This window comes from Silurus aristotelis (genome assembly GCF_946808225.1).
Source record: "Silurus aristotelis genome assembly, chromosome: 12".
NCBI lineage: Eukaryota > Metazoa > Chordata > Actinopteri > Siluriformes > Siluridae > Silurus > Silurus aristotelis.
The window spans coordinates 26,441,872-26,466,919 of record NC_139585.1 but is presented as its reverse complement, the minus strand read 5'-3'; the positions used below and the strand labels follow the sequence as shown (position 1 = coordinate 26,466,919).

The following is a 25,048-nucleotide window of genomic DNA, read 5'->3' as shown; positions in this document are numbered from 1 at the left end:
AGCAGCTGGCACTCACCGTTCGCCTGGTACCCCATGCCTAGTATGACCTCTGGTGCACGGTAGTAGCGTGTCACCACATAGGGGGTCATGAGGAGCCCGGTGGCAGCCGTGCGAGCCAAGCCAAAATCCAGGATCTTCAGCGTGCAGTCGGATTTCACCACAATGTTACTTGGCTTCAGGTCCTGCAAGGGGAGAGGAATAAAAAGAGCATTGGATAAAACTATTAGACCATCTCTCAATGTTTGGACATTGGACCTCAGTTTGGACATTGGACCTCTTTGAGTGTTTAAAGGCTCTGGCATGGAGAAGCTGATGTTGGATTGCTGATGATCTCAGATGTTGAGCTGTTTTATGAGTTGCTCAGTAGCTCCTGGTTCCACAACGTCAACTGACTGTATAAGACTGTAGAAAGGACATTACTCATCATCACAGACTCCAGTGCTTATGTTAGTTCTCACTCTCCAGTGTTTTATATAGTTTTAAAGATTTATAATCACACTCTTGATGTCACCCAAATGAGGATGGGTTCCCCTTTGAGTCTGGTTCCTCTCAAGATTTCTTCTTCATAACATCTAAGAAAGTTTTTCCTTGCCACAGTTGCCCAGGCTGATCATCAGGGATAAACACACATCGTTCACTTTAATTCCTAAACTCTGTAAAGCTGCTTTGAGACAATGTCCATTGAGAAAAGCGCTAAAGAAATAACCTTGACATTTATTATATGGACAAAATTACTGGACCGTCTGACATTCATATAAACATAGGTATTGGAACACTTGGCTTTTATATGGACTAAAGTATTGGATCATCTGACATTTTTGTGGACAAAAGTATTGGACAAGCTGGGCGGATCTGAGTGGACCGCCCAGTTTTGAACGGACTCACCCTGTGTATAATTCCAGCTGCGTGCAGATGTTTGATGCCGCAGAGCATCTGGTAAAGCAGATAGGATAGTCGCTCGTGGTCCAGCTCCATCTGAATCACCTGGCACAGATTAGCGTCCATCAGCTCCATGACCAGGTAACTGCAGGTATCACATACACACAAACGCATCATATACCTTCTGCTGCATACACAAACATTTGGGGGATTATCCAGAATTATTTGCACATTTCGACACAATGAGTAAATAACAATAATCTGTTTGTTTACTAGTGAAAGAAAATGAAGATCCTGATGATAAAAGGACGGTTAACATACTGTTAGTGGCTAGCAAAAGATTAAGACTTGGCAGTGGATTCAATCATTCTATTAAGGTAATGTCTCCAGATCTAAATCCAAGCCAAGGGAGAAACAGTTGAGGGAACGCACAATCAATGTGCTGTAATGAGCATCTAATTCTCTGGATGGGGGAACAGTGTACTAATCTCCAGAGAGTTTGGGGGAAGTGGTTTAGAAATGTAAAAAAAAACACTATACATCAGCCACATAGGTTCAAATCTGAAATATTCTTTATATATACAGTATATTCCATTTCTTGGAGGTAAATTTGTACAAAAAGATCTATTGAAATTCAAGTGGCTGTAAATAACAAAGCGGTTCGCCAAAAAAGCCCAAAAAAACCCACGAAACTCACACGTCTTGGAACTCTACGAGTGTTTTCTGTGGCGTGAAAACGTTCAGGAGTCCGATTATCTGCAAAACACAAGGAATCAGTTTATAGAAAACATGATACACTTTTTTGTTTATTTATTTGGCTTTTTGAAGCCTAATGGATCTCTTATCTCACAAATCAGTCAATTCTCGGCTGAAATCCAGAGCAGCAATTACAAACCGATAAATTGCACTTTTACACGTGGAACGATAATGTGCAGTGAATCGTGCCAGTTAATCGTGTTCATTTGATGATTATAACGTTATAGAATAATTATATCGGAAGCATTCGGCTTTAACAAAACAAAAAAAAAAAAAAAAAACACAAAAAGCTTTTAGAATCAAGTGCATGTTCCTTTTGTTTATGTAAAACGCAAAGACACACAAGAATTGAACAGTGAATGAGTGGAATAAAGTTCTGTGTAATCAAAATGGGATGTTTTTGTCTCTAACTGAAGAACTTGTGTAGGAACAGGAAAGATGATGTTAGCAGACTGCCTCACCCCCACAGTCAAACATGGAGGTGTTTTGGAGTTGTTTGAGGGCAGGGAAGGTTGAAGATTTATTCCAGAAAAAGTGAAAACAATTCCTGAACCAACATGGCCACCATTTCACACTTTAACACCATGCAATTCGGTTTGGACTGCAGCTCATTGGACTCATTTTTGGCTGAAATGTTATTTATCATGCAATGGCCTGCCCAGTCACTGCATCTAAATCCTTCTGAACTGCTCTGGGATCATGAAGAAATATCCAACGAGTGAAGAACTTTACAGTAGAGTTTTACAAGAGGAATGTAAATTTCAGCTGGAAAACGGGTATGTCAGCAGAATTTTTGGAGAAATGAACTGTCCAGGTGCTGAAAGTGTTTAACGCTGTTCTTAATGCTAAGGAAAATGTTTTCAATGCAAATAAAGTGGACATTTATAGATTTGTTTGGTCAAAGTCAATCTTCATGGTGTTAAATTACAGAATTTGTTGTATAGAAACAATGAGAACATGCATGTGTGTGTCTCTTAAACACTATATAAGATATAAGATATTACTTACGTTCTTGTGGTTGACACACTTCATAAGCACCAGTTCTCTGTACGCCCGTTTGGCGTGGGTCTGGTTCTGAAAGGGGCGACTGAGCTTCTTAATAGCAACATTTTTCTCCAAGATGTGGTCGTATGCCGAGCTACAACAAAAAACAAAAAAGAAAAGGTTTCGGTTTCTCTGAACACCGGATCGACCTGTAACATTTTTTTAACAAGCTGAACTCACTCACCAGACGATGCCCTGTGCCCCGGAGCCGATGGGTCTTAGATTCTGGTAGCGCTTCAGGACAGTGAACGTGGAATCACCGACATCTATACTGTAATACTCTTTCTCGCGCTTATTCCTGTTCATGGTGATGCGTGGGCTAATTGTGTGCTGGGCATTCAAATCGATCCCACGACACCTGATCTGAAAGAGATGATAGGAACAAATATCAGTGTGGGGTTGAGAGGGTTTGATGGAGAGGGGAAAAAAACAAAAAAACAAAAACAAAGCAACCAAATATCATCTACATGATATATGATAAGTTTGTGGATTTCATATTTAGTGCTCATTTGCTCCTATAATAAGCTCAACTCTTCTGGAAAAATGTTCCACTAGATTCTTTGGAGATTTGTGCTCCTTCATTCAGTGAGTAAAGTGAGGTACTGATGGAGTTTAGGTGAGGAAACCTGGGGTGCAGTCAGCATTCACATTCAAGGGTGTTCAATAAAGTTGGAGCTCTATAGCAGATCTTCCACTCCAACCCATGGAAAGCATTTCAAAAGAGGTTTGGGTCTCCTAATTCAAGTGAAGAGAAAATGTAATGTTCTTGCATCTAAAGACATCCAATACAACTAGGTGCCTCCAACTTTTGTGGAGAAGAACCACATTTGCCTGGAAAAGTTAGGCATCCCAATACTTTTGTCACAGAGAGTATATATATTTAATTAAATTTAATATAAATAGACGTTTTGTTTACGATTTTGGAAAGGGTCAGACTATAATGCTGTGTTATGGCCTCAAATTATTCTAACTTCAATGTTTCTTCTATTCATTTAAAACATATACTGAATGTAGTAACTAGAGTCAACCGATTTATTGGTTTTGCAGATTACCGATTGCTGGGACTACTGGCAAAAATCCATACCGGTAGTTTTTCCAGGTTGCGCTATACAGTACGAGAGCGGCCATTCTCCACTGATCATCAATGAATCAAAAATTCCTTGGTGTTCACTTGGCGGATAACCGTACCTGGTCACTCAACACCAGCTCCATCACCAAGAAAGCCCATCAGCATCTCTACTTCCTTAGAAGACTGAGGAAAGCCCATCTCCCTCCCCCCATCCTGACCACGTTCTACAGAGGGACCATTGAGAGCATCTTGAGCAGCTGCATCACTGCCTGGTTTGAGAACTGCACCGTCTCGGCTCGCAAGACCCTACAGACTCTAGTGAGGACACCTGAGATTCATCGAAGTCTCTCTCCCCTCTATCATGAACATTTACAATACACGCTGCATACGCAAAGCCAACAGCATTGTGGACAACCACACACCCCTCACATACACTCTTTCACCCTCCTGTCATTAAGGAAGCGGTTCCAAAGCATTCGGGCCGTCACATCTATACTGTGTAAGAGTTTCTTCCCTCAAGCAATCATGCTTCTCAACACAGAACTGAACTAAAACTCACACTGATCTGTACAATCCGGACTCAACACACAACCGTACTCACTTCAAACATCCATGTCTTCAGCGCCACCCATATTATATCACTTCATTACTAAAAACTGTTTTACATGCTGTTTTTGCACATTGTTTTGACTGCTGCTTTTGCACAAACCCTTTTGTTTACATTTTGTTTACTTACAAGGTAAACTTCTGTACTCCTGTACTTGACTTGAGAGTGACCTCTAGAGGTGAACTACGGATGCTACATGCTGTTCATTTTGGATGTAACTGTTTTTATTTATCTGAAGTTAATTATTTTCAGTTTGAATGCACAATTTATTTTTCCTAATATTTATTAATGTAATTAATATACTAATTTAGCACATTATGATTAAGTAAATTATACATAATTTTAAATAAAGTTTAGTACTAATTTCACTTAATTTTATTTAAGTGTTTGTTTTTATCCATTCTCCATTTTAAAAACTACTGGTTGATTAATTAACGTACGATCCAACCCAGCTATCAGTATCATCAAATCGTAGTGATGTCTAGTAGTAGTGGCCAAAATACACAAAAAAATTATATAAAATTCAACACAATATATATTATATATATATATATATATATATATATATATATATATATATATATATATATATATATATATATATATATATATAAATACAAAAAAATTTACTTACACTTACAATATGTGACTAAATGCGAGAGCTGTAATTCATGTTTAGAAGGAAAAAATAATAAACAATAATAAGAAATGTGGAGGAAACACTGATGTGGACACTTAAGACTCATTAGAAAGAGAATGAGTACAGTGCAAAAAAAATCACATACATACATATATATATATATATATATATATATATATATATATATATATATATATATATATATATATATATATAAAAAATAAAAAAATAAAAAAATAAAAAATAATGTAAAAGTGAATCACTTGGCATCCCACAACGTTTGGTTAACCAGCTCCCTGACTGAGACACGGACAAACCAAAAATGGAGAGTGCATACCGTATTTTCTGGACTATAAGCCCCTACTTTTTTTCCACGCTTTGAACCTAGTGGCTTAAACAATGAAGCGGCTAATTTATGGATTTTTCCAGGGTTTCTCCCGGTTTCACAAACTTCAAGCCAAAAAAACTGAGCCCCATAACATTAGACCAATGAAATTGCCGAACGGGTTCAGGTGAACCAATGAAACTCTTTATATTAAATCAGATGCGCTCCCACTGAATCGGGTCGCACCACATCATAAATATGGATGTGGTTCCTCTGACGTTTGACCTGCCGCTCACTCGGACTGTCAACAGGAAATACGAATCATTCGTCATGCTGATGGTGATTTTTAAACACACGAGGATGCTAAAAGATAAACTCCTGAGAGAAATAGTTGTGAAAGGAAGGAGGAAGACAGTAAACAATGACTTTCTTGGTAGGCTACTGTTTAGATACAAGCCGTGTAACAGACACTGTCTTTCGTTAAAGCCTGTGTAAAGTTCATTAGTTTTGGTGTAGACACCTGCGGCTTTTAGACAGGTGCGGCGTATTTATGTTCAAAATAAAAATCTTTGTCAAATTCAGTGGGTGCGGCTAATATTTGGGTGCGTTTAATAGTCCGGAAATTATGGTACTTTTGTTTTTTGCTTAGCGGCTCTTCGTTTGGCGAACACAAGAGTTTGCAGTATATGCAGAGGCAGGAGCATGTCCAAGGAATCAATATAAACTTGTTTACTCAACAAGAAAATACCTCGAAGAGTTTGAATCTTTCCACCACCATTTGTTCGTACATGCAGGAAAACAAACAAATGAGCGACTTAAACTTATTCCATTTCTACAATGGGTTAAGGGTCTTGCTCCAAGGCCCAGCAGTGGCAGCCTGCTTGTGCTAGGATTTGAACTCACAACCTTATGATCAAGCTATATTTTAGAGTAGTCAATGTGCAGACGCTTCCTTCTGGGACGACGGCCATGCAGCGGTGTGTGCCGTACGATCTGAGCACTGACAAGCGGACCTTCCACTTCTGCTACCTTTAAAGCAATGCTGCAGCACTCGCGCGTCTGGTTTTCTGACGCGGCTTCTGCGCCTGACAAACAGCACGAGGACTCGACTTCTTTGATAGACCATTGTGAGGCCTGTTCCGAGGGGAATCCTTCTTGGAAAACCTCTGTATGACCCTGAACACTGTACTGTAACTCAGTTTCAGGGTGTTTCAGATCTACTTATAGCCGAGGGCATCTTTGTGTAGAGCAACAATTCTTTGCCATGAGGTGCCATGTTGACCATCCAGTGGGTCAGTATGAGAGAATTGTACTCAAAGCACCAAATTTAACTGCTTTAATACAGGATACACAAATCTTTATGGTGTATATTTACATTTCTATATTCTATTTGTAATCTTTACTTTGACCTTTTATTGTGGGCAACAGTGACCAAACTATTTCCCTATAGGATCAATAAAGTTTTCTGATTCGGATAATGTTCCACTTGAAAATTCTGAAGGTTCAAGAAGGTACTACTGCAGGTAATATCAGAACTGGGTTCTGTGCTAATTCAAATCTCAAGTAATCTGAAAAGAACAAAAGCTAACACTTATTTCCTCCAAGATACTAATGTAACAAATTAATTTAGAAGAGACATGACCTGCCTAATTCCAGGTACACTAGGAGAGGAACTAGGGGAGGAACTAGGGGAGGAAGTAGGGAAGGAACTAGGCGAGGAACTAGGCGAGGAACTAGGGGAGGTAAGAGTAAACGCACAAAGTTAATATTCGAGGTTCCTCACAAAAGGTATGAAGTCTCGGACCGCAAAAACACGAAATCGCTGCCACTTTCTGTCATCGCCAACGGTTTTACGACATTCCAGCGTTACGGATTCTTTTAAGTTTTACGTACAGCTTCCAATAAAATAAGAAATTCCTCACAATTCCGCAAATCGAAGGGAGTGAATTAAGTAGGGAATGATGGAAGGAATGAATTTGTTTACAAATAAATAAACAAATAACTTCTTGACTGCAGACATTTGTTAAAATATGCTGAAATAAGTGGAACAATTATTAACGGTCCGCGAATTAATACATGAGGAAACTAAAACATTTTAACTATGTTTTAAAAAAGGACTGCATTCGCTACTCTTTTTTTCTAGAAAGCCTTCTACCGAAAAGGTTTGGTACGAATACGTCCACCGCTACAGCTCTATTGAACGTGCATTATTTTATGCTTTTGGTTGCGTAACAACTGATTTTGTGGTGTTTTTAAACCCAGCACACTTGTACAACGCTGTAATTAGGCTGCGTTTCCGAGCATTAGCAGTCAATAACAGTCAGTCGGTGCAGTACAGGTATTTATCCTCCCCAAACCTGTTGGTGCACGTCCGGAGCCGGAGTTTGCACGATGTGGAGAAACTGGTTAGTTTTAAAGACTGCAAAGCCGCACAAAAAACAGAGAACAACCGTAGTCGCTTCCTATGCTGCCCGCGAACCAACACGGACAGTATTCACTCAAATGCGAATACCTTCAGCTCTCCTACTTGACATGAAAAGGTTCCTCTGAACGAACTCGCAGCACTTCATCCGGTCGAGGGAAGTCGATAACGGTGCAGCTACGCCTGCACGACTGGCACCGAGATGCCAGTTTCGCAATCAGTAACAGCACTGACACATTCCTCTTTAACACAGCTTTTCCAAAATCAATGAAGACACGCCCTTCACTTGATTCCTCTGTGTGAGTGTGTTTGTGCGCAAGTCTACTTTCTATGCTTTTGCCTTTTAAGGCAACTCGCTGCTACTCCTTGTTGTCTATTGTTGTGTTTTTTGCATTCTCCCTGTCCTTCCTACCTCGTCCGATTGTCCTGTAACAGTCCTGGCTTGACTTAGATTAGATTTTACCTCACCTTTGGGTTAAAAAATTTATAATTTGTCAGGAAATATCAAAGACCAATAAAGCACGGCACAGCTGGACACATGCTTATAATTTGGTATTAAATGTAATCAAGTAAACCGAAGCTCATTGATTCAATCGAAATGTGCATTAAAATCGTGCAAATGAGTCATGGGTGTTGTGGTGGATTTGATTCTGGAGCTTCTTCCATCATTTATTCCTCTCTAAATGTTCCGCTTGCTGTTAAACTGATGCTGAACTGTACGTTGGTGATAGTAGAGACTATCAATTGCCAATCAAAACAAGCTCTGAACAGAGCGCACGCTCGACCCTGATTGGTGGATTGCTGCGTGTTTTATCCGCTCATCAATAAAAAGGAACGGCTGATTTCCCAAAATGTAGTTGAGTAAAAAGTTAAATATTGGACTTCAGTAAAGTACAGATATGTAAAAATGTTACTTAAGAACAGTAACGAATTACATTTACTTCATTACAGTTCACCGCTGCTGCGAACATATTAAACACTGCAGTATTTGAACAAAATGAGGTCCATTTCCATCTGCCATGCCAAATTCGATCCAAAGGTGCAGGCTATTTGTTAGTACCTTGAATAATGAAGACTAGAGAAAGGGGCTCTCACAAAGCTGCACAGTCTTACAGCCTTAAGGTCTCAGTGAAAACAAATTTGCTTAGTCGAGTCTTTTGTTAGTAGGTGTTTCTGAGGTAAAGGAGCAGATCTTGAGGGATCATGGATATTAAGTATTTTTGGTGAACTGAGATATTTGGATTCTGTCGTCTCTTGTCCCAGAGATCCCTCATGGCTGTGTTACCTTCTGACTCTGTCTTTTAGTAAGTCTGGTAAGAGTACTTACACCCTTAAACCACTATACAGTGTCTTTAACTTTTTTTTATACAACAATAAGAATACTACTTCTTCTCTCGGCTTCTCCCATTAGGGGGTCGCCACAGCGGATAATCTGTCTCGATACCCCCCTGTCCTCTACATCTTCCTCATTCAACCCAACTACCTGCACGTCTTCCCTCACCACATCCATAAACCTCCTCCTTGGTCTTCCTCTTTTCCTCCCTCCTGTTGGCTCCATCCTCAGCATTACCCCATGTCCAAACCATCTCAATCTCGCCTCTCTCAGCTTGTCTCCAAAACGTCCTACATGTGCTGTCCCTCTAATAAACTCATTTTTTATCCTGTCCATCCTCGTCACTCCCAACGAAATCTACAACATGCCAATAAGGATACTAATTAATCCTTATTTCTTAAACATGCACCTGAGTTATCAGTGATCACTGGTCATGTCCCTTTTCTCCTTTTTGGATCTGCCTGATTAACCCCTGGATGGAGTTGGAGGCCACTCTATAAAGCTTAGGATGGTTTCACATTAACAGCCTGACGATCCATCAAGAGCAACTCAAGAAATTTTAAACCGGATTTGGACTGGAATAAATATCAACAGTCTGCTACAATGAATCAGGACCACAGGTTGCATGAACAGCGCCAATCACAGAACTGTAAAGAATGAATGGACATTCGGTGTTGAGGATGAGGACGAGTCTGGATCCTCTTCATCTCATGGAATTTATTTCTCATGCCATATTGGGGAGTTTTTCCTTATAGACTTGTAACTCTGTTGTATAAAATCACAATCTCTTGCCTCTTTATCTCTGTGAAGCTGCTTTGGGACGGTTATTGTTAGAAGAGCTCTAGAAATAAAACTGCTCTGAACTCTGCAGGCTTCCTGATCTACACTTGGCTCGAGATCTGGTGATCAGATCTAAGATCTAGGAGATAATGTAGTGTAATGTACTGCACTCTGCACGTCCTGCATTACAGTCAATCCAGCATAGTGCAGCAGGACATTACGAAACACCTCCTTCTTCAGGAAGGGGAAAAAACAAAAAAACAAAACAAAAAAAAAAACACAGGTCAACCCGGTTTGGGGAAAAACAACAAAAGACGTATACCCAAACCATTCCAATCTGATCAATCATCTAAATAGATCTAAATTTAGATCGTTCATGTGTTTCAGGTTTTATAAATAAATAAATAAATAAAGACGCACCTCAGTTGTTTGGTTGATCGATTAACCCGTTGCGTCTCACAGGGGACGGATTGATCTGAGCACAGACTTGTCTGCAGATCTGACCAGGAGAAGGACCAGGAGAAGATGGATGAAATAAAAGGAAGACCATGAGAATGAGAGTATGGATGGAACCTTCTCCAAGCGATGCAAGCCAATTGTGTGCAGAAATGTGTGTATCAAGCATAAACTCCTGAGGAAGAGCAAAAAAAGCAGGATTTTCTTTCTTCAAATAGGTGCAGGAGAAGAAAAGTTCACTGAGGTAACCAGATGAATCATGGGTAATCTAAAAAGCCCAGTATTTCAGGTTGTGTTGCATACATTCTGTGTGTGTGTGTGTGTGTGTGTGTGTGTGTGTGTGTGTTTACTGCCAAACATTTGACACCAATTACTAGTGACCTGTTCAGCAGTTTTCTGGTTGTCCCATATACTTTTGAATTTTGGACAATGTCCAGACCAAACATAAGAGACATTCAGTTCCTGAACACATCAGGAGCCATGTTGGAGATCATTTTTGGCTTATGACACCTGGTCCACCAGAAACACACTACTGAACTGAATCACAGCTCGTCATGGTCCTCATACAGGGTTCCTGGACCTGAGCTGTGAGTGCAGTGCGTGTCACTGAGCTTGGACACACACACGTCCTGACACTTCCGAGCTGTGTTCCTGCTAAACCGCTAGCTCACAACACTTTCACCGTTGCCCCGTCCCAAACGGCTTCCTCCTGCACTCACACCGAGTGCACTAAGAGCGAACAAGCGATTCTTCTAATGCCCTTAGTAGTGTACTTATACAGGACACAAGGGGGCGTTTGGGATTCAGCCTGGCTCCTACTGCAACTATTCTATTACCCTTCGCCTAAAAAAACAAAGTCCTGAAATACGGCGTTATCACTCCTACTTACACTCCCGGAGATGTTCAGGAAAGTCCAGAGATCTGTGCCGGTCTGTTGTGTTCCTTCACTGGGCACAAACGACGCTGGATTTTTAGTGCGCCAGATATTTTTCCGCGTTGGAGCCGCAAAACCCTGGAGCCCGCTGCGTTTCCGTCCCCAGGCCAGGATCTGAGACTTGCGCAGAACGTCATTCAGTCATGCGTTGCGGTGACGTAGGCAGTTTCTGTGCTCTCGTTGGCGTTTTTTTTTTTTTTTTTGTTTGTTTTTGTGAACGATGTAGCTAGTCTTTGTGAGTTGATAGCTGACAATCTTATTTATTTATTTGTTTGTTTGTTTGTTTGTCTATATATTTTATATACATGCATTTGAGTCTTTGGATTATATATAAAAAAAATTATAAAATAAATAAATTAGCCCAAACAAAATATATGTAAATATACATAAAAAAAACTAATATAAGTATGCTCCTTTTAATGACCAATATATTTTTCTATAAATTTTTTTGTATATGCAGTGTGTGTGTGTGTGTGTGTGTGTGTGTGTGTGTGTGTGTGTGTATATATATATATATATATATACACACACACACACACACACACACACACATATACACACACACACACACACACACACACACACACACACACACACACATACACACACATAGTCTTGTGTTGTCTTGCACTGTCTTGTGTTGTCTTGCACTGTTGCACCAGGTTGCACACAATGCACTTTTTGTGGCGAGGACACTTACTAGTCCTTAGTCCTGTGTTTTCTGTGATTGTTGTTGTATGTAGCACCAGGGTTCAGGAGGGACGTTGTTTAATTTCACTGTCTAATGCGTCAGCTGTATATGGTTGAAACGACAATAAAAGCTTCTTGACTTGACTTGACTTTCGGCTGCTCCCAGTAGGGGTCGCCACAGCGAATCATCCGTCTCCAGACTACTCTGTCCTCTACATCTGCCTCTTTCAAACCAACTTCTTCTTCTTCTTCTTACACTGCTCCAATTAGGGGTCGCCACAGCGAATCATCCGTCTCCATACCCCCTGTCCTTTACATCTGCCTGCATGTCTTCCCTCACCACATCCATAAACCTCCTCCTTGGCCTTCCTCTTTTCCTTCTTCCCAATGGCTCCATCTTCAGCATTCTCAAGTCAAGTCAAGTTTATTTCCATAGTACTTTTCACAACAGACATTGTCTCAAAGCATCTTTACAGAATGTAAGAGTTAAGGTGAACGATGTGTTTATCATTGATCAGCAGCCATGGTGACTGTGGCAAGGAAACACTCCCTTAGATGTTATAAGGAAGAAACCTTGAGTGGAACCAGACTCAAAAAGGGAAGCATTCTTCATTTTGGTGACATTGGGAGTGTAATTATAAATCTTTAAACTAATACAGAACACTGGAGAGTGAGAACTAACATGAGCACTGAAATATAAGATTATGAGTAATGTCCTTTCTATATGTCTTATACAGTCATTTGTGGTTATAAAACTAGGAGCTACTGAGCAACTCACAGATTCTCCTAGAGAGATACCCCATGTCCCTCCTCTGCACATGTCCAAACCATACAACATAGCAGGTCTCACCATTAACATGACTGTCAATTCAGCACAGGTAGAGTGTAGAGGCTCCGTAATGAGAACTATAGTGCAACAGCCCCTAATAATAGCATTTAGGCATGGAGGACGTAATAGCTAGCCGGATGGTGGGAATAGGACAGCAAGGAGCTTGGACTAGATGGGTCAATGTTCGGCAACATAAAATTACCTGGGCTGATATCTGGAAAGCTGATTTCCATCCTATCAGGGAATTAGCCCAAATCGTCTATGATGTCTTACTGACTCCTGCAAACCTCCACATCTGGGGAAAAATGTCCAATTTGTTCAAAGGGGATCCTTAGAACATTTCCTTAGCAGCTGCCCAAAAGCCCTCAAATACTGGCACTATTGTTGGCACCATGACCAAGTGCTTACGGCATAACCATCAATGCCACTAAGGGCCACCACAAGACAAAGATCATCAAGTTTCTTAGAGCCGGAGAGAGGGCCCACCCAAAACTGACAGTAGTCTGGTCTCCTCACTTCTGCTACTGACTGGCAACTGAAGGTTGATCTTGATGGCTTTTTAGTGCCACATTAAAATAATGTATTGAAGTTTAGTAGATTATAGTCGTAATATTCTGAGATAAAATTCGAACACGCTGGTGTTCAACTTCTTCAGGGTCCATTTCTTTGATCATTCTCATAGTCTTTTTTGCGAAAGATCTCCTCTTCGAGATGTAACATCCTCAGCATTACCAGACTGCACAAAAGAGGCGATTTTCTTATTGTCTGTTCGTTTTTTTCCTTTTGAATAAATTACGTTTCTTACATAACTGCTGCAGTGTCTGTTTACTAATTATAACTTTGTGCTGATGCACCAAAACACAACAAATTTCCTTATTGCTAAATAAATCCTAACGTAAAGTAAGATTTAACCAAATCCTCCATCCATTTTATGCAAATCAGCTAAATGTTTCTTGCAATTCAGTGATTTTTCTCAAAATATTTCAACCTTATTCTCAAAATTTCGACTTTATCCTTAAAATATTTCAACATTACTCTTGTATTTTTTTATTTATTCTCAAAATGTTTAGACTTTATTCCTTTAATCTTAGATTTATTATTATTTTTTTTTTTACGTGCCACTTAAATGCCATTATATCTTGGTAATTTAATTCAGATTAAAAAAATGTTTTGAATAGATGACCACCACAAATGTAGCAACGGTAATTATTTTAGAATTATTATATTTATATAAAAAAGCTTACACTGAAAACTTTTTATGAAAATGTTTGCAGGAAGGATGAGTATTTTTGTGAGCCTGTTGAAGGTGCTGGAGATCCGAGGGTCCCCTCTGGAAAAGGATGAGGTGTGGGCAACCCTCACTTCAGCAGAAACCATAATGAGCATCCCAACAAAGCTGAAAAATGATAGAATAGAGACATACAATAAATTAAGATTTAAGAATTTGAAAGCACGAAAATTACAGTGCAATTAATATGAGAAAAACATTTATTTGTATTAAACATACCATATATACATATATATTCTGTATAAAAAAAAAAAAAAATTAATAACGCATTGAAATATTATATACCCTATCCCTGGAAGTAGAACCTCCAGAATCCACCAAAGTTTTCCCAGAATCCTCTAGCTATTGAACTTCACATGCTAATTCTTTTGATTGCTAATCACAGCCATACATTGTCACTTGTTTTTCACATGTATTAATTTATGATCGTTAAATGATCAGCCAGAAAAAACGCTCCAGTGTTTGGGATGTTTTAATCATTTATAATCACACTCTTAATGCTACCCAAATGAGGATGGGTTCGCCGTTTGAGTCCGGTTCCTCTCAAGGTTTCTTTCTCATACCATCCAAGGAAGTTTTTATTGCCAAAGTCTCTCAAAGGTTTGCTAATTGGGGATAAACACACTTTAATTAAAATATAAGTAAATTTTGTTCTATGATCCTTGCATTCTTAAGACAATGTCCATTGTGAACACTGAATGAATTGAAAAATAAGGGAGTTATTAATAAACTCATTACCAGTAAAACAATTCAACCACTGATACTGTGCCAGACCTTCTCGACAGACACGTCAAACCATGTTAAAAAAATCAGTCACCAAATATTCCCCCTGCTGTGCTATACTCTCTAGGCCCTGCTAATCTGTGCATTATTATTAGCCCTGGCTCCATTTTGATGTCACCTAGCGGTGGCCTTCAAAACCTGTGGCCGCTATGAAAACATGGCATCCTTCACCTCTCCTGAGATGGCTGCCTTTCTGTCCTCTTCCAGCAAAGAGGCCATAGAGAAGGTAAGCTTTTTTGTGTCTTCTTTGTGTCATGTGACCCAGGAGCTATGGGCTGGGAAAGGTCTTAGAAAGTTAGAAATGTATACAAATATTCTTAAAGGTTTCAGGTACTGCATTTCAGACAGACCTCATTGGGCTGGAGGGGATGTGGTAGCTCAGTGGATAAGATGTCTGAACAGAAGGTTATGGGTTCAAATCCCAGCATTACCAAGCTGCCACTGCTGGATATATGTGCAAGACCCTTAACACAAATTGCTGTATAAGTGAGATAACTTATAGAAAAGATAGTTCGCTCTATCTCTCTCTCTCTCTATCTGTCTCTGTCTGTCTGTCTGTCTGTCTGTCTATCTATCTATCTATCTATCTATCTATCTATCTATCTATCTATCTATCTATCTATCTATCTATCTATCTGTCTATCTGTCTATCTGTCTTACGTTTGTTACACCTATGAGCATACTTCACACAATTGGTAATGTGAAAGTTGTCATGTAGCCCAGGAAGCACCATTCAAGAAAGTACAGGCTGTTCCATGATAGATAACACTCCAGCTGAGAGCTGTTTGCTCTCTAAATAGCATTATAGAGCTACAGAGTATAGACATATGCTTCGGCTCGTTGTCTTTTATAGTGAAGTCAGTTCCAATGAGACACAGGATTCCTTTTACTTTTTCCGAAATAAGTCTCCAGCCTTCCCTGCTCCAAATCAACCCTAAACCAAGAAGCTTTTACCTCCATGTTTAACTGTGGGGTTTAGTTAAATGCTGTAAGCCCATATTCTTATTTAAATGACACATCCAACTTCTTTGAGAAATGCTCTTTTGTCCTGTAGGGACCATTTGAACAGCCTTTTACTGAGCATGTGCAAAGAAGAGTCTGTAAGGTGCCCAATCTGCTGGTGGTGCTTCAGCACTGTGAACAGCTCCAAATGAACTGTCTGCTTCCTCCTCTAGACAAAGTATTCCGGCAGCTCGTCCAGGATGTCCTATAGAACCTGGTCAGTCTGCATACTGATCTTTTTAAAGCATATTTTTATTAAGTAACATGCATTTATACCTGCCTCCTTAAGCATCTTAAGACAAAGTAGTTGTTTCCCATCATCATCATAATCTGGTTGTAATTTTTTAAATATTACTTACATTTTAGAAACATTATAATTTCATTGTTACCTGTGTAGGTTTAATGATTTCCACCAAAATAAAGATAAACATTCTAGAAATGTTTCTTTTGCTTCTGGGTCAGCAGCCTCGGGACGATTTTGGCAGCAACATGGCGCATGCGCAAATCTCCAAGGTCAAGATCTCCAACGATAATCATGCTGGGTCAAGTGCCTACCTGCTTTAAACGTTCCACCAACATTCCCATCCCAAAGAAACCTTAGAATGTCTACAGCACTATAACCCTAAAATCTGTGGTCATAAAGTCATTTGAGAGACTGGTGTTGGCTTATTTAAAACACATCACTGGACCCTTGCTGGACCTCCTGCAGTTTGCTTACCGAGCAAACAGGTCTGTGGACGATGTGGTGAACATGGGACTGGACTTCATCTTGCAACATCTGGACAAACCTGGGACTTAGGTAAAGATCCGTTTTGGGGACTTCAGTTCGGCCTTCAAGACCACCATCCCAACACTCCTCCAGGCCAAACTAACCAAGCTCTCTGTTACGAGCTCTACCTGTCAGTGGATCACCAGCTTTCTGACGGATAGGCAACAGCTAGTGAGACTGGGGAAATTCATGTCAAACAGCTGTACCATCAGCACTGGTGCCCCCCAGGGATGTGTTCTCTCTCCCGGCTGCTTTTCTCCCTGTACACCAACGTCAAGCTCCTTAAGTTTGCAAATGACACTACAGTCATTGGGCTCATTACCAATGGTGATGAATCTGCATTTAGAAGCGAGGTTCAGCAGCTGGCTTTTTGTTGCAGTTGTAGCAGTATGGTCTGATGTCATCTAGTCAGCTGAGGCTGATTATGCTCATTTACCTCCCTATAAAGTCGTTTCAGTTCGTGTTGTGTGTGCGTTTGCTCTTTGTCCGCGAGCGAGCCGCCGTACTTCCGGGTTTACGTGCGGATAGTGGCAAGGTAGGAGCTGTTGGCAGTGAATGTTTTGTAATATTATGGTCTATCACACTGGGTTCTTATGAACTTATTCCATTTAAGGGTGGACTGAGGAGCATTGTGGGGAAGCCGCTAATTGGTTAGGAAGACGTGCTTATTAAACGTCTGCATTAATCTACGTTTCCGTTCCCTGGAGCTCCGTGTTACTTCATTTGGCACCAGCTGGTTAACATTTTGCTGCTCCCGTATGCTAACAGTTTCTCGTTGCAGCATTTAAATACCTGCAGGATCAGCTGGACCGGGGGCAAGGTGCTTATTTCCAACAGTAGTGTGAGTAACTGATTTAGAAGTGGCGTGTGACAGGGTAGTCATTACCTGATTCTTTTTGTTGTGATTTAATCATTTATTTTTGCATTATTTTTATTCTTTTTTTGTTTATTTTTATAATCTTATTGGGTTGAGGTTTTCCTACTGTAATGGGAATCCATTTCTTTTGGTTTTTATTTCGTTATTGGTTTGAATTTGTGGTATAATGTCCTTTTGTTTTCTTATGAATTAAGTGTAGTTATTTTCTAATTTCTTTTGTGATCTGTAAAGTGCCTTTCCTCTGTTCATGTGCCTTTGTAAGGATTTTTACTGGTTTTCTGCCTAATTCAGCCTGCTTGTAATCTGGTAGCTGGGGTGACCGGACGCGGCGCCCTAAGTAACGAGCAGTTTTTGGGCAGTTGACTGTGTCGAGAGCCAGGCTGTTGTATGCGATGCTTGTTTTAAGTTACGTGTTTTAAATTACTTTTTTGTCTTTTCTTTTGCCTTCAGGAGTGGGATGGCCAGTGGCAGTGTGAGTGTTCGTTCTGCTTAGGACCCTGTGTGCTCTCTGCTTAGGACATCAGGCCTTCTCCCACCCTGAAGTGTTGTTTGTCTTTTTTCTGTTTTTTACTATTTGATGTAGTGAATAAATTTAAATTCATTTTAAATAAAGATTTTGTTATTTACTCAACTCTGGTCTGATACCTGACCCAGTCGTGACGAACCTGTGTGCCTCAAGGTTGAGGGCAGTCCCGGAAATAGCCCCCGGTTGGGGTAGTCGGTACAAATTATTAGTTGGTAACGCCACAGTTGGCGTAGCCGGTACAAATTACAAGTTGGCACCGCCACATTAATAACAACCTAAAGCTTAACATGCCCAAAACAGTGGAGATGATTGAGGTTTTCAGAAGAAACCCCATGTACTCCCCCCCCCTCACGAGGAAGCTGAGGAAGCTTCACCAGCTGAGGAAGTTCAACCTGCCACAGGAGCTGCTCAAACAGTTCTACTCAGCCATCATGGAGGACGGTTCGAACTGCTGAAAGGATTATTAATGCTCCTCTGCCCACACTGCAGTAACTGTAAACATCCAGAGTGAGAAAAAGGTTGCCGCTACAGAGCACCAAACACCAGGACAGCCAGGCACAGGAAAAGTTTCTTTCCCCAGGCAATCTGAGGTCATGATCACTTAAACGCTCTCCCTATTGTGCAATAAAATAAAACATATGTGCAATACCACTTTTACTAATGCAAATCTGTACATTTATGTGCAATAGTACTCTATTTTCTTTATAAAAAAATGTGAAATAACTTTTATACTTTTATTTTATTTTATTTTTTGACTTTTTTACTTTAGAAAATGTGCAGCTGGAAGCTTCGGTCACAAAAACAAAGTCCTTGTAAGTGCAAACATACTTAACAAAAAAGCTCTTTCTGATTCTGATAAGTTCACCTAGTCCAGGATCCAGTTACAGAGGGAGGTGTTCAGGCCCAGTAGGCTCCTCAGTCAGGTGCTGAGGGATGATTGTGTTAAATGCTGAGCCAAAGACTATGAACAGCATTCGTACATATGAGTCCTTCTTGTCCAGGTGGGCGAAGGCTAGATGAAGGGTTTTCGGAGATAGCATCCCCTGTGGACCGGTTTGTTCGATACGCGAACTGCATGGGGTCCAGTTAGGGTGGAAGCTGGGTCTTGATGTGCCTCATGACAAGCCTCTCAAAGCACTTCATCACAATGGGTGTGAGTGTAACGGGACGATAGTCATTGAGGCAGAAGACTGTAGACTACTTCAGCACGGGAACGATGGTTGTCATCTTGAGGCATGTAGGAAACACGGCGCATCTCAGAGAGATGTTGAAGATGGCGGTGAAGACATCCGCTAGCTGTTCTGCACATTCTCTGAGCTCTCTGCCAGGAATGTTCCAGCAGACTTCTTTGGGTTAACTCTGCATAAAGTTTTCCTCACTTCAACTGTAGTTAGACAAAGTACCTGGTCATTGATAGAAGGATGGTCTTCCTCACAGCCATGTTGTTCTGCACCTCGAACTGGGCGTAGAAGTCGTTCTGTGATCGCCTGCCCTACCACATGCGCTGGGTGTCTCCGCTGTCCTGGAAGTGGCCGTGGATTCTCTACGCATGTGTGCGTTTGGCCCTTGCTGTTATTAAGGCCATCTTGTCCCCTGCTCTAAAGGCAGAGTCTCTGGATTAGCAGCACCTTAGCTTAGGTCATCCATGGCTTCTAGTTGGAGCGTGTGGTGATGGTCTTGGAGATTGTCACGTCATCAATGCACTTGTCAATGTAGCTGGTCACTGTTGACGTGTATTCCTCCAAGATGATGAAATCGCCGTTGGTTGCAGCTTTCTTGAACATGTCCCAGTCAGTGCATTTAAGTCCTGTAGAGCAGACATGGATCCTGAACACCTGCTGAGAGGTCTGTATGCTGAGATCAGCATAACAGAGATGTGGTCTAAGTAGCCGAGGTGGGGGCAGGGTTCGCCCGGTATGCGCCTGGGATGTTTGTGTAAACAATATCCAGCGTGGTTTTTTCCTCTGGTTGCAAAGTCCATATTCTGATGAAATTTAAAGAGCACAGTCCTGAAATTTGCATGGCAAAAAAATCTCTGGCGACAATGAACAATCCGTCAGGGTGTTTGTTTTGTAGTTTGCTAATGGTCCCGTAGAGTACGCTGAGCGGTTTCTTAGCATTAGCACTAGGTAAAATGTACACTCCGAGCGGAATAAAAAGGTCTACATCACTGGTCTACATCACAACCATTAACGCGAGTCTTACCGCAGAGAGCTGCATTTCTGTCGGCACGAAACATAGCTAGCCCGTCCAGCTAAATGCCGGAACTCTGTAGCTTAGCCACGTCTCAGTGAACACAAAGACGAGTAGCTTGTTGGAGTCTGATGTAGTCCAATTTATTGTTCAGATAGCAGACATTTGCCAGCAGGATAGATGGAAGCGCAGGCCAGCTAGGGTTAGCTTCTAGTAGGCGACCTCAAGGTCTGGAGGCCTGTTTCTCGAAGCACGCTGAGGTTGAGTAGTTTCTGCCGCATATCATCATTTATTGTGTTGTTGGGGCTGTTTCTGTGTTCCTGGAGTGTTTGGCGGTGGTACACAAGACACCGGTTGCTCCGATGTCCATATGTTGCGTAAGGTGGGCTTCAAAGTGAAAGTAGCACCATTTTGGGTCTATTATTGCCTAAAGCAGCTTTACAGAATTTAAGAGTTAGGGTAAATAGTGTGTATTATCCCTGATGAGCAGCCATGGCGACTGTGGCAAGGAAAAAACTCCCTTAGATGACATGAGGAAGAAACATTGAGGTGAACCAGACTCAAAAGGGAACCCATCCTCATTTAGGTGACAAGAGTGTGATTATAAATATTTAAAACACAGAACACTGGAAAGTGAAAACTAACATGAATACTGGAATGTAAGATTATGGGTAATGTCCTTTCTACAGTCTTTTACAGTCATTTGTGGTTATAAAACTAGAAGCTACTGAGCAACTCATAAAATAGCTCAACATTTGCAATCATCACAGATCCAACACCAGCTTCTCCATGCCAGAGCCTTTAAACACTCAAGGAGGTCCAGTGTCCAAACTCCACATGAAGTGGGATCCAATTGGCACTGGTACATCTCTAGATTGTTCTAGATGTTTGCGGGGTCGGCATCTACTTCTTTAAAGGTTCACAATCTTAATGAAGTAGGATGTGACTGGAGCTGGCGCAACCTCAGGATGCCCCGAGATGGGTAGAGAAAGATGCAGGTAGTTGGTTTGAAAGAGGCAGATGTAGAGGACAGGGGGGTATGGAGACAGATGATCCGCTGTGGCGACCCCTAATGGGAAAAGCCAAAAGAATAGGAAGTAGAAGAAGAAGAATTTGGTAACTTGTTGCCATAATTTAGAACTAAATACTACATCCTTCAGACCTGAATGGCCTCTATTTTATAAACAGTCAAGCAGGAGTCAATGTCGTTGATGATGCCAAAAACTGGGTGTAGACTTCATTTGTCTGAAGCCCATGTCCTCAGTGTGCAGGTATGTTACAAACAACAGCTGAACAAATCTCATTTATCATCTCATTCTATCATTAACATTTCTGTAAATGCAACTTGATATCTTTATACAGACTGACCTGATTCGTAAGTGTAAGATAACTTCACTAGAAGATCTTCAGCCAGTGGGACATGCCTGATAGACCTCTACCTACCAGGAGCTGTCCAGGAGAATACTTCTAAAGTGGCTGACCCACCTCTGCTGGCTTCTCTCTATTTGGAGGTGCAGTGGCTCTACCCAAAGGTGCTTCCAGTTTGTGGAAGGAGTGACTGCAGCACAACTGCAAAGTCTCAATCATTATGATGTGTCAATAAGATAATTATATACAGTACTTAGCCATCCACCACAGGTCACCTGAAGTGAGCATCACTCTCCTTTTCCAGGAATGAAACATGTTTCAGAGCTCCACTTTAGAAGGTTCCAAGAAATGATGATTTTAGATTAAATAACAAGGTAACGTTCAGTCCTCATGATGAACACATCCAATTTTAGCTGGACACCCATTGTTGGATACCCACATTATGATAGATGGAGACAGACACCAACTTTACAGTTTTGCTTTACTTCCAAGAATGCTGACATAACTATAACTATAACTGCTTATGCAGATACCAAATTGTGCAAATAATCCAAATAAAAATTGTTAAGGCAGAATTTTTGAACAAACTCGACTTGGTTTATTTAATTTGAGAAATGATCATACTAAACTTTTACTCAACATTAATGTTGCATGCTCTAGAAAGGGCTGAACTCTCCAGTCTTAAAGAATTCTAGCCATATATGCGCTTTTGAGTCTGCATTCATGGAATTGTTTTTAGTGTAGTTTTTGAATTCTATTATCATAGTGATCCTGTCCATTTCTTTTCCATATTTAAACTACCTGCTGCTGCTGAAGATGAGGTTACTGCGGAGGGTTAAAAATCAAGAACCATAAAAATGGCTTCTGACATATCTTAAAGGTGGAAGAAAGGTTACAAAGAGCATCAGCCTGGTAAGTTCATAGACAAGACTCTTAAAGTGTCCTGAATTCTGTGCTCTATAATGTCCTCAATTCTCATAGCACCTTCACTACTACATCCCATATATTACAATATATTATGTTGGTTAAATGTGAAAACTAGTAATTTATAAGTTTAGTTTTGAAATTAAAGGCATCACTGGCAAAATTAGATGATATAGTTACAGTATAGATATCAAAAAAATTATACAATAACTTTAGTAGAATCTGAGGATAAAGGAAAATAACTATGATGTGAAAAAAGACCTCTGAAATCTTGGCCGATACTGGGAATGCTGTGTGTATGTGTGACGGATTGCAAAGGCTTTAATTAGATGATTAACTGGATCATGTAATTAGAAGTGGAACACTAGGGAGTATGGCAGTGTGTTGTTAAAAGCAGTTTAATAACAGACATTTAAGAGGGTGTTTAAGAACAGTATTTAAATGCTCTTGGGTGAGTTTCTTGCAAGATTGTGATGAAATCAGCACTGTTCTGAACCTCATTGTATTAGTAATTTTATAGGCAAGAAAATAGAATTGCACATTTGTAATGGCTGTGAAACAGAAACTTAATGTAAAAAATTACAGCCCCGCCCGCACGGAGCTTATCGTCATCGTACTGATTTCGCACACTCTCTCGTTACACACACCTATATAAACACTTCACTCACTCCACTCCAGCGTCTGTTATTGTTTCAGTGTGGACTCTGTGTGTAACTCTGCGAAACAGTCATTAAACTCTGTTTGCTGGTGCTTTCAGCTTCCGCCTCTATCACTGCCGCCTAACAGAATAACGGACCGAAAGAAAAGTGCGACATGAGAGAGAGGATTTACCCGGCTCTCACCTCGTGATGGATCAGCCATCCAGCACGGCATCTGATTCGGTTCGGGATCTCATCACTGCACTCCGGGCAGCTTTCCCTTCCGCGGCGGCTTGGCAAAACCCCCCGCTTCTACCGGCAATCCCATGGCTCTCCCGGCTGCTTTTTCCTGAGAAGCTTCCGAAAGCCGCGGTTTCTTGCTCCAGGTGAATTTACATATTGAGATGCAACCACAGCGATTCCCGACCGAACGCTCAAAGGTGGCTTTTTTCATCTCCCTCCTCGCCGGGAGAGCACTGGCTTGGACGCAGGCGCTGTGGGACGCCACCAGCCCAGCTACACACTCCTACGCTCACTTAGCTGTGCTCCGACCTCCTGCCGACGCGGTCTCATCAGATCAGTCCACGAGGGACCAGGCACGGGCCACCTGGGTGAGAAGAGGACGGTCCAGCTCATCCAAGCGCGATACTGGTGGCCAAGAATGACGGAGGAGGTCACACAGTACGTGTGTCCCGCCTGTGCCATATCCAAGGTCCCACGCCACCTGCCCAGGCAAGCTAATGCCGCTCCCCGTCCCTTAGCGCCACTGGTCCCACCTGGGAATCCCACACCTGCATCCTGGTGGTGGTGGCCCGAATATCTAAAGCCTGCTGCTTCATTCCCATGAAGAGCCTGCCTACCGCCCTCGAATCAGCGGAAGCCCTGTTCCATCACGTCTTCCGGAACTTCGGACTCCCGGAAGAGATTGTCTCAGACCGGGGTCCTCAGTTCACATCTCGGGTCTGGAAAGTGTTCTTCAAACTCCTGGGGGTGTCGGTAAACCTGACGTCGGGAATACCATACCCAGTCCAGTGGCCAGGCCGAGCGAAAGATCCAGGAGTTAAGCCGTTACTTGAGGACTTACTGCGGCAAGGATCAAGGGGAGTGGAGTTGGTTTCTGCCATAGGCCGAGTATGCGCAGAACACTACGGGACTCACCCCGTTCCAGTGTGTGCTGGGGTTCCAGCCGCCCCTGTATCCCTGGTCGGACCAACCAAGCAACGTGCCTGCAGTGGATTCCTGGTTCCGGGAGAGCAGCAGAGTTTGGGAGTCGGCACACACCCAGCTGCGTCGGGCCCTCCGCAACACCCGCCGACACCCTCAAGCACGGCGGCTGGACTCTCCGCGCTTCCGTCCCGGGGACCTGGTGTGACTCTCGACCAAGCACCTGAAGCTGAAGCTGCCCTGCTGCAAACTGAGCCCCCGGTTCATTGGGCCCTTCAGAATCGCCGACCAGGTCAACAACGTGTCCTACCGGCTAGAACTGCTGCCGAGGTACCGTATCCACCCTACCTTCCCTGGACCCTGCGCTGCTGATGGAGTTCCATGCTTCACATCTAGCCTCGTCGCCGGGTCAGGGCGTCTGGTGCCGCCCCTGGGGGAGGGGGTGGTGTCAGGGAGCACCCTGCTTCTTCTTATTCTGTTTATCGCCATCGTACTAATTTCACACACCTGTCTCTCATTACACACACCTATATAAACACTTCACTCACTCCACTCCAGTTTCCATTATTGTTTCAGTGTGGACTCTGTGTGTAACTCTGCGAAACAGTCATTAAACTCTGTTTGCTGGTGCTTTCGGCTTCCGCCTCTATCACTGCCACCTAACAGTGAGAAGGACTGTACTTCCATGATGACAGGCAGATTTGGATGCTCTGGATGCTATCTAGAAATGAGTAGCACTTTAACACAATCCT

General features: G+C 41.8%; 1 protein-coding gene and 2 long non-coding RNA genes across 5 annotated transcripts in view; 1 reads left to right on the top strand and 2 right to left on the bottom strand.

Moving 5' to 3' along the window:
* Positions 1-4,421, bottom strand: part of LOC310734791 — a 318,442-nt gene extending 314,021 nt beyond the window's left edge. Inside the window, exons 1-2 of the long non-coding RNA XR_014536133.1 lie at positions 4,075-4,421; positions 3,851-4,043 (exon numbers count right to left, since the gene is read on the bottom strand). This is a non-coding gene — a long non-coding RNA (uncharacterized lncRNA). The remainder of the gene's footprint in view (positions 1-3,850; positions 4,044-4,074) is intronic.
* Positions 1-11,364, bottom strand: part of mapk8b (mitogen-activated protein kinase 8b) — a 31,491-nt gene extending 20,127 nt beyond the window's left edge. For 2 of the 3 annotated variants that reach the window (XM_083557156.1, XM_083557154.1), the window contains exons 1-7: positions 11,201-11,362; positions 10,276-10,354; positions 2,864-3,042; positions 2,644-2,773; positions 1,577-1,635; positions 886-1,024; positions 17-182 (exon numbers count right to left, since the gene is read on the bottom strand). In XM_083557156.1, the coding sequence (XP_083413282.1) occupies positions 17-182; positions 886-1,024; positions 1,577-1,635; positions 2,644-2,773; positions 2,864-2,985 (616 nt within the window). In that variant the 5' untranslated portion in view covers positions 2,986-3,042; positions 10,276-10,354; positions 11,201-11,362. Of the gene's footprint in view, positions 1-16; positions 183-885; positions 1,025-1,576; positions 1,636-2,643; positions 2,774-2,863; positions 3,043-10,275; positions 10,355-11,200 lie in introns of all 3 variants that reach the window. The other variant, XM_083557155.1, reaches the window with a different exon arrangement.
* Positions 11,281-21,731, top strand: LOC310734799. Its single transcript, XR_014536141.1, has 3 exons — positions 11,281-11,403; positions 21,170-21,473; positions 21,565-21,731. It is a non-coding gene; the product is annotated as an uncharacterized lncRNA (long non-coding RNA).
* The last annotated feature ends 3,317 nt before the right edge of the window (positions 21,732-25,048 follow it).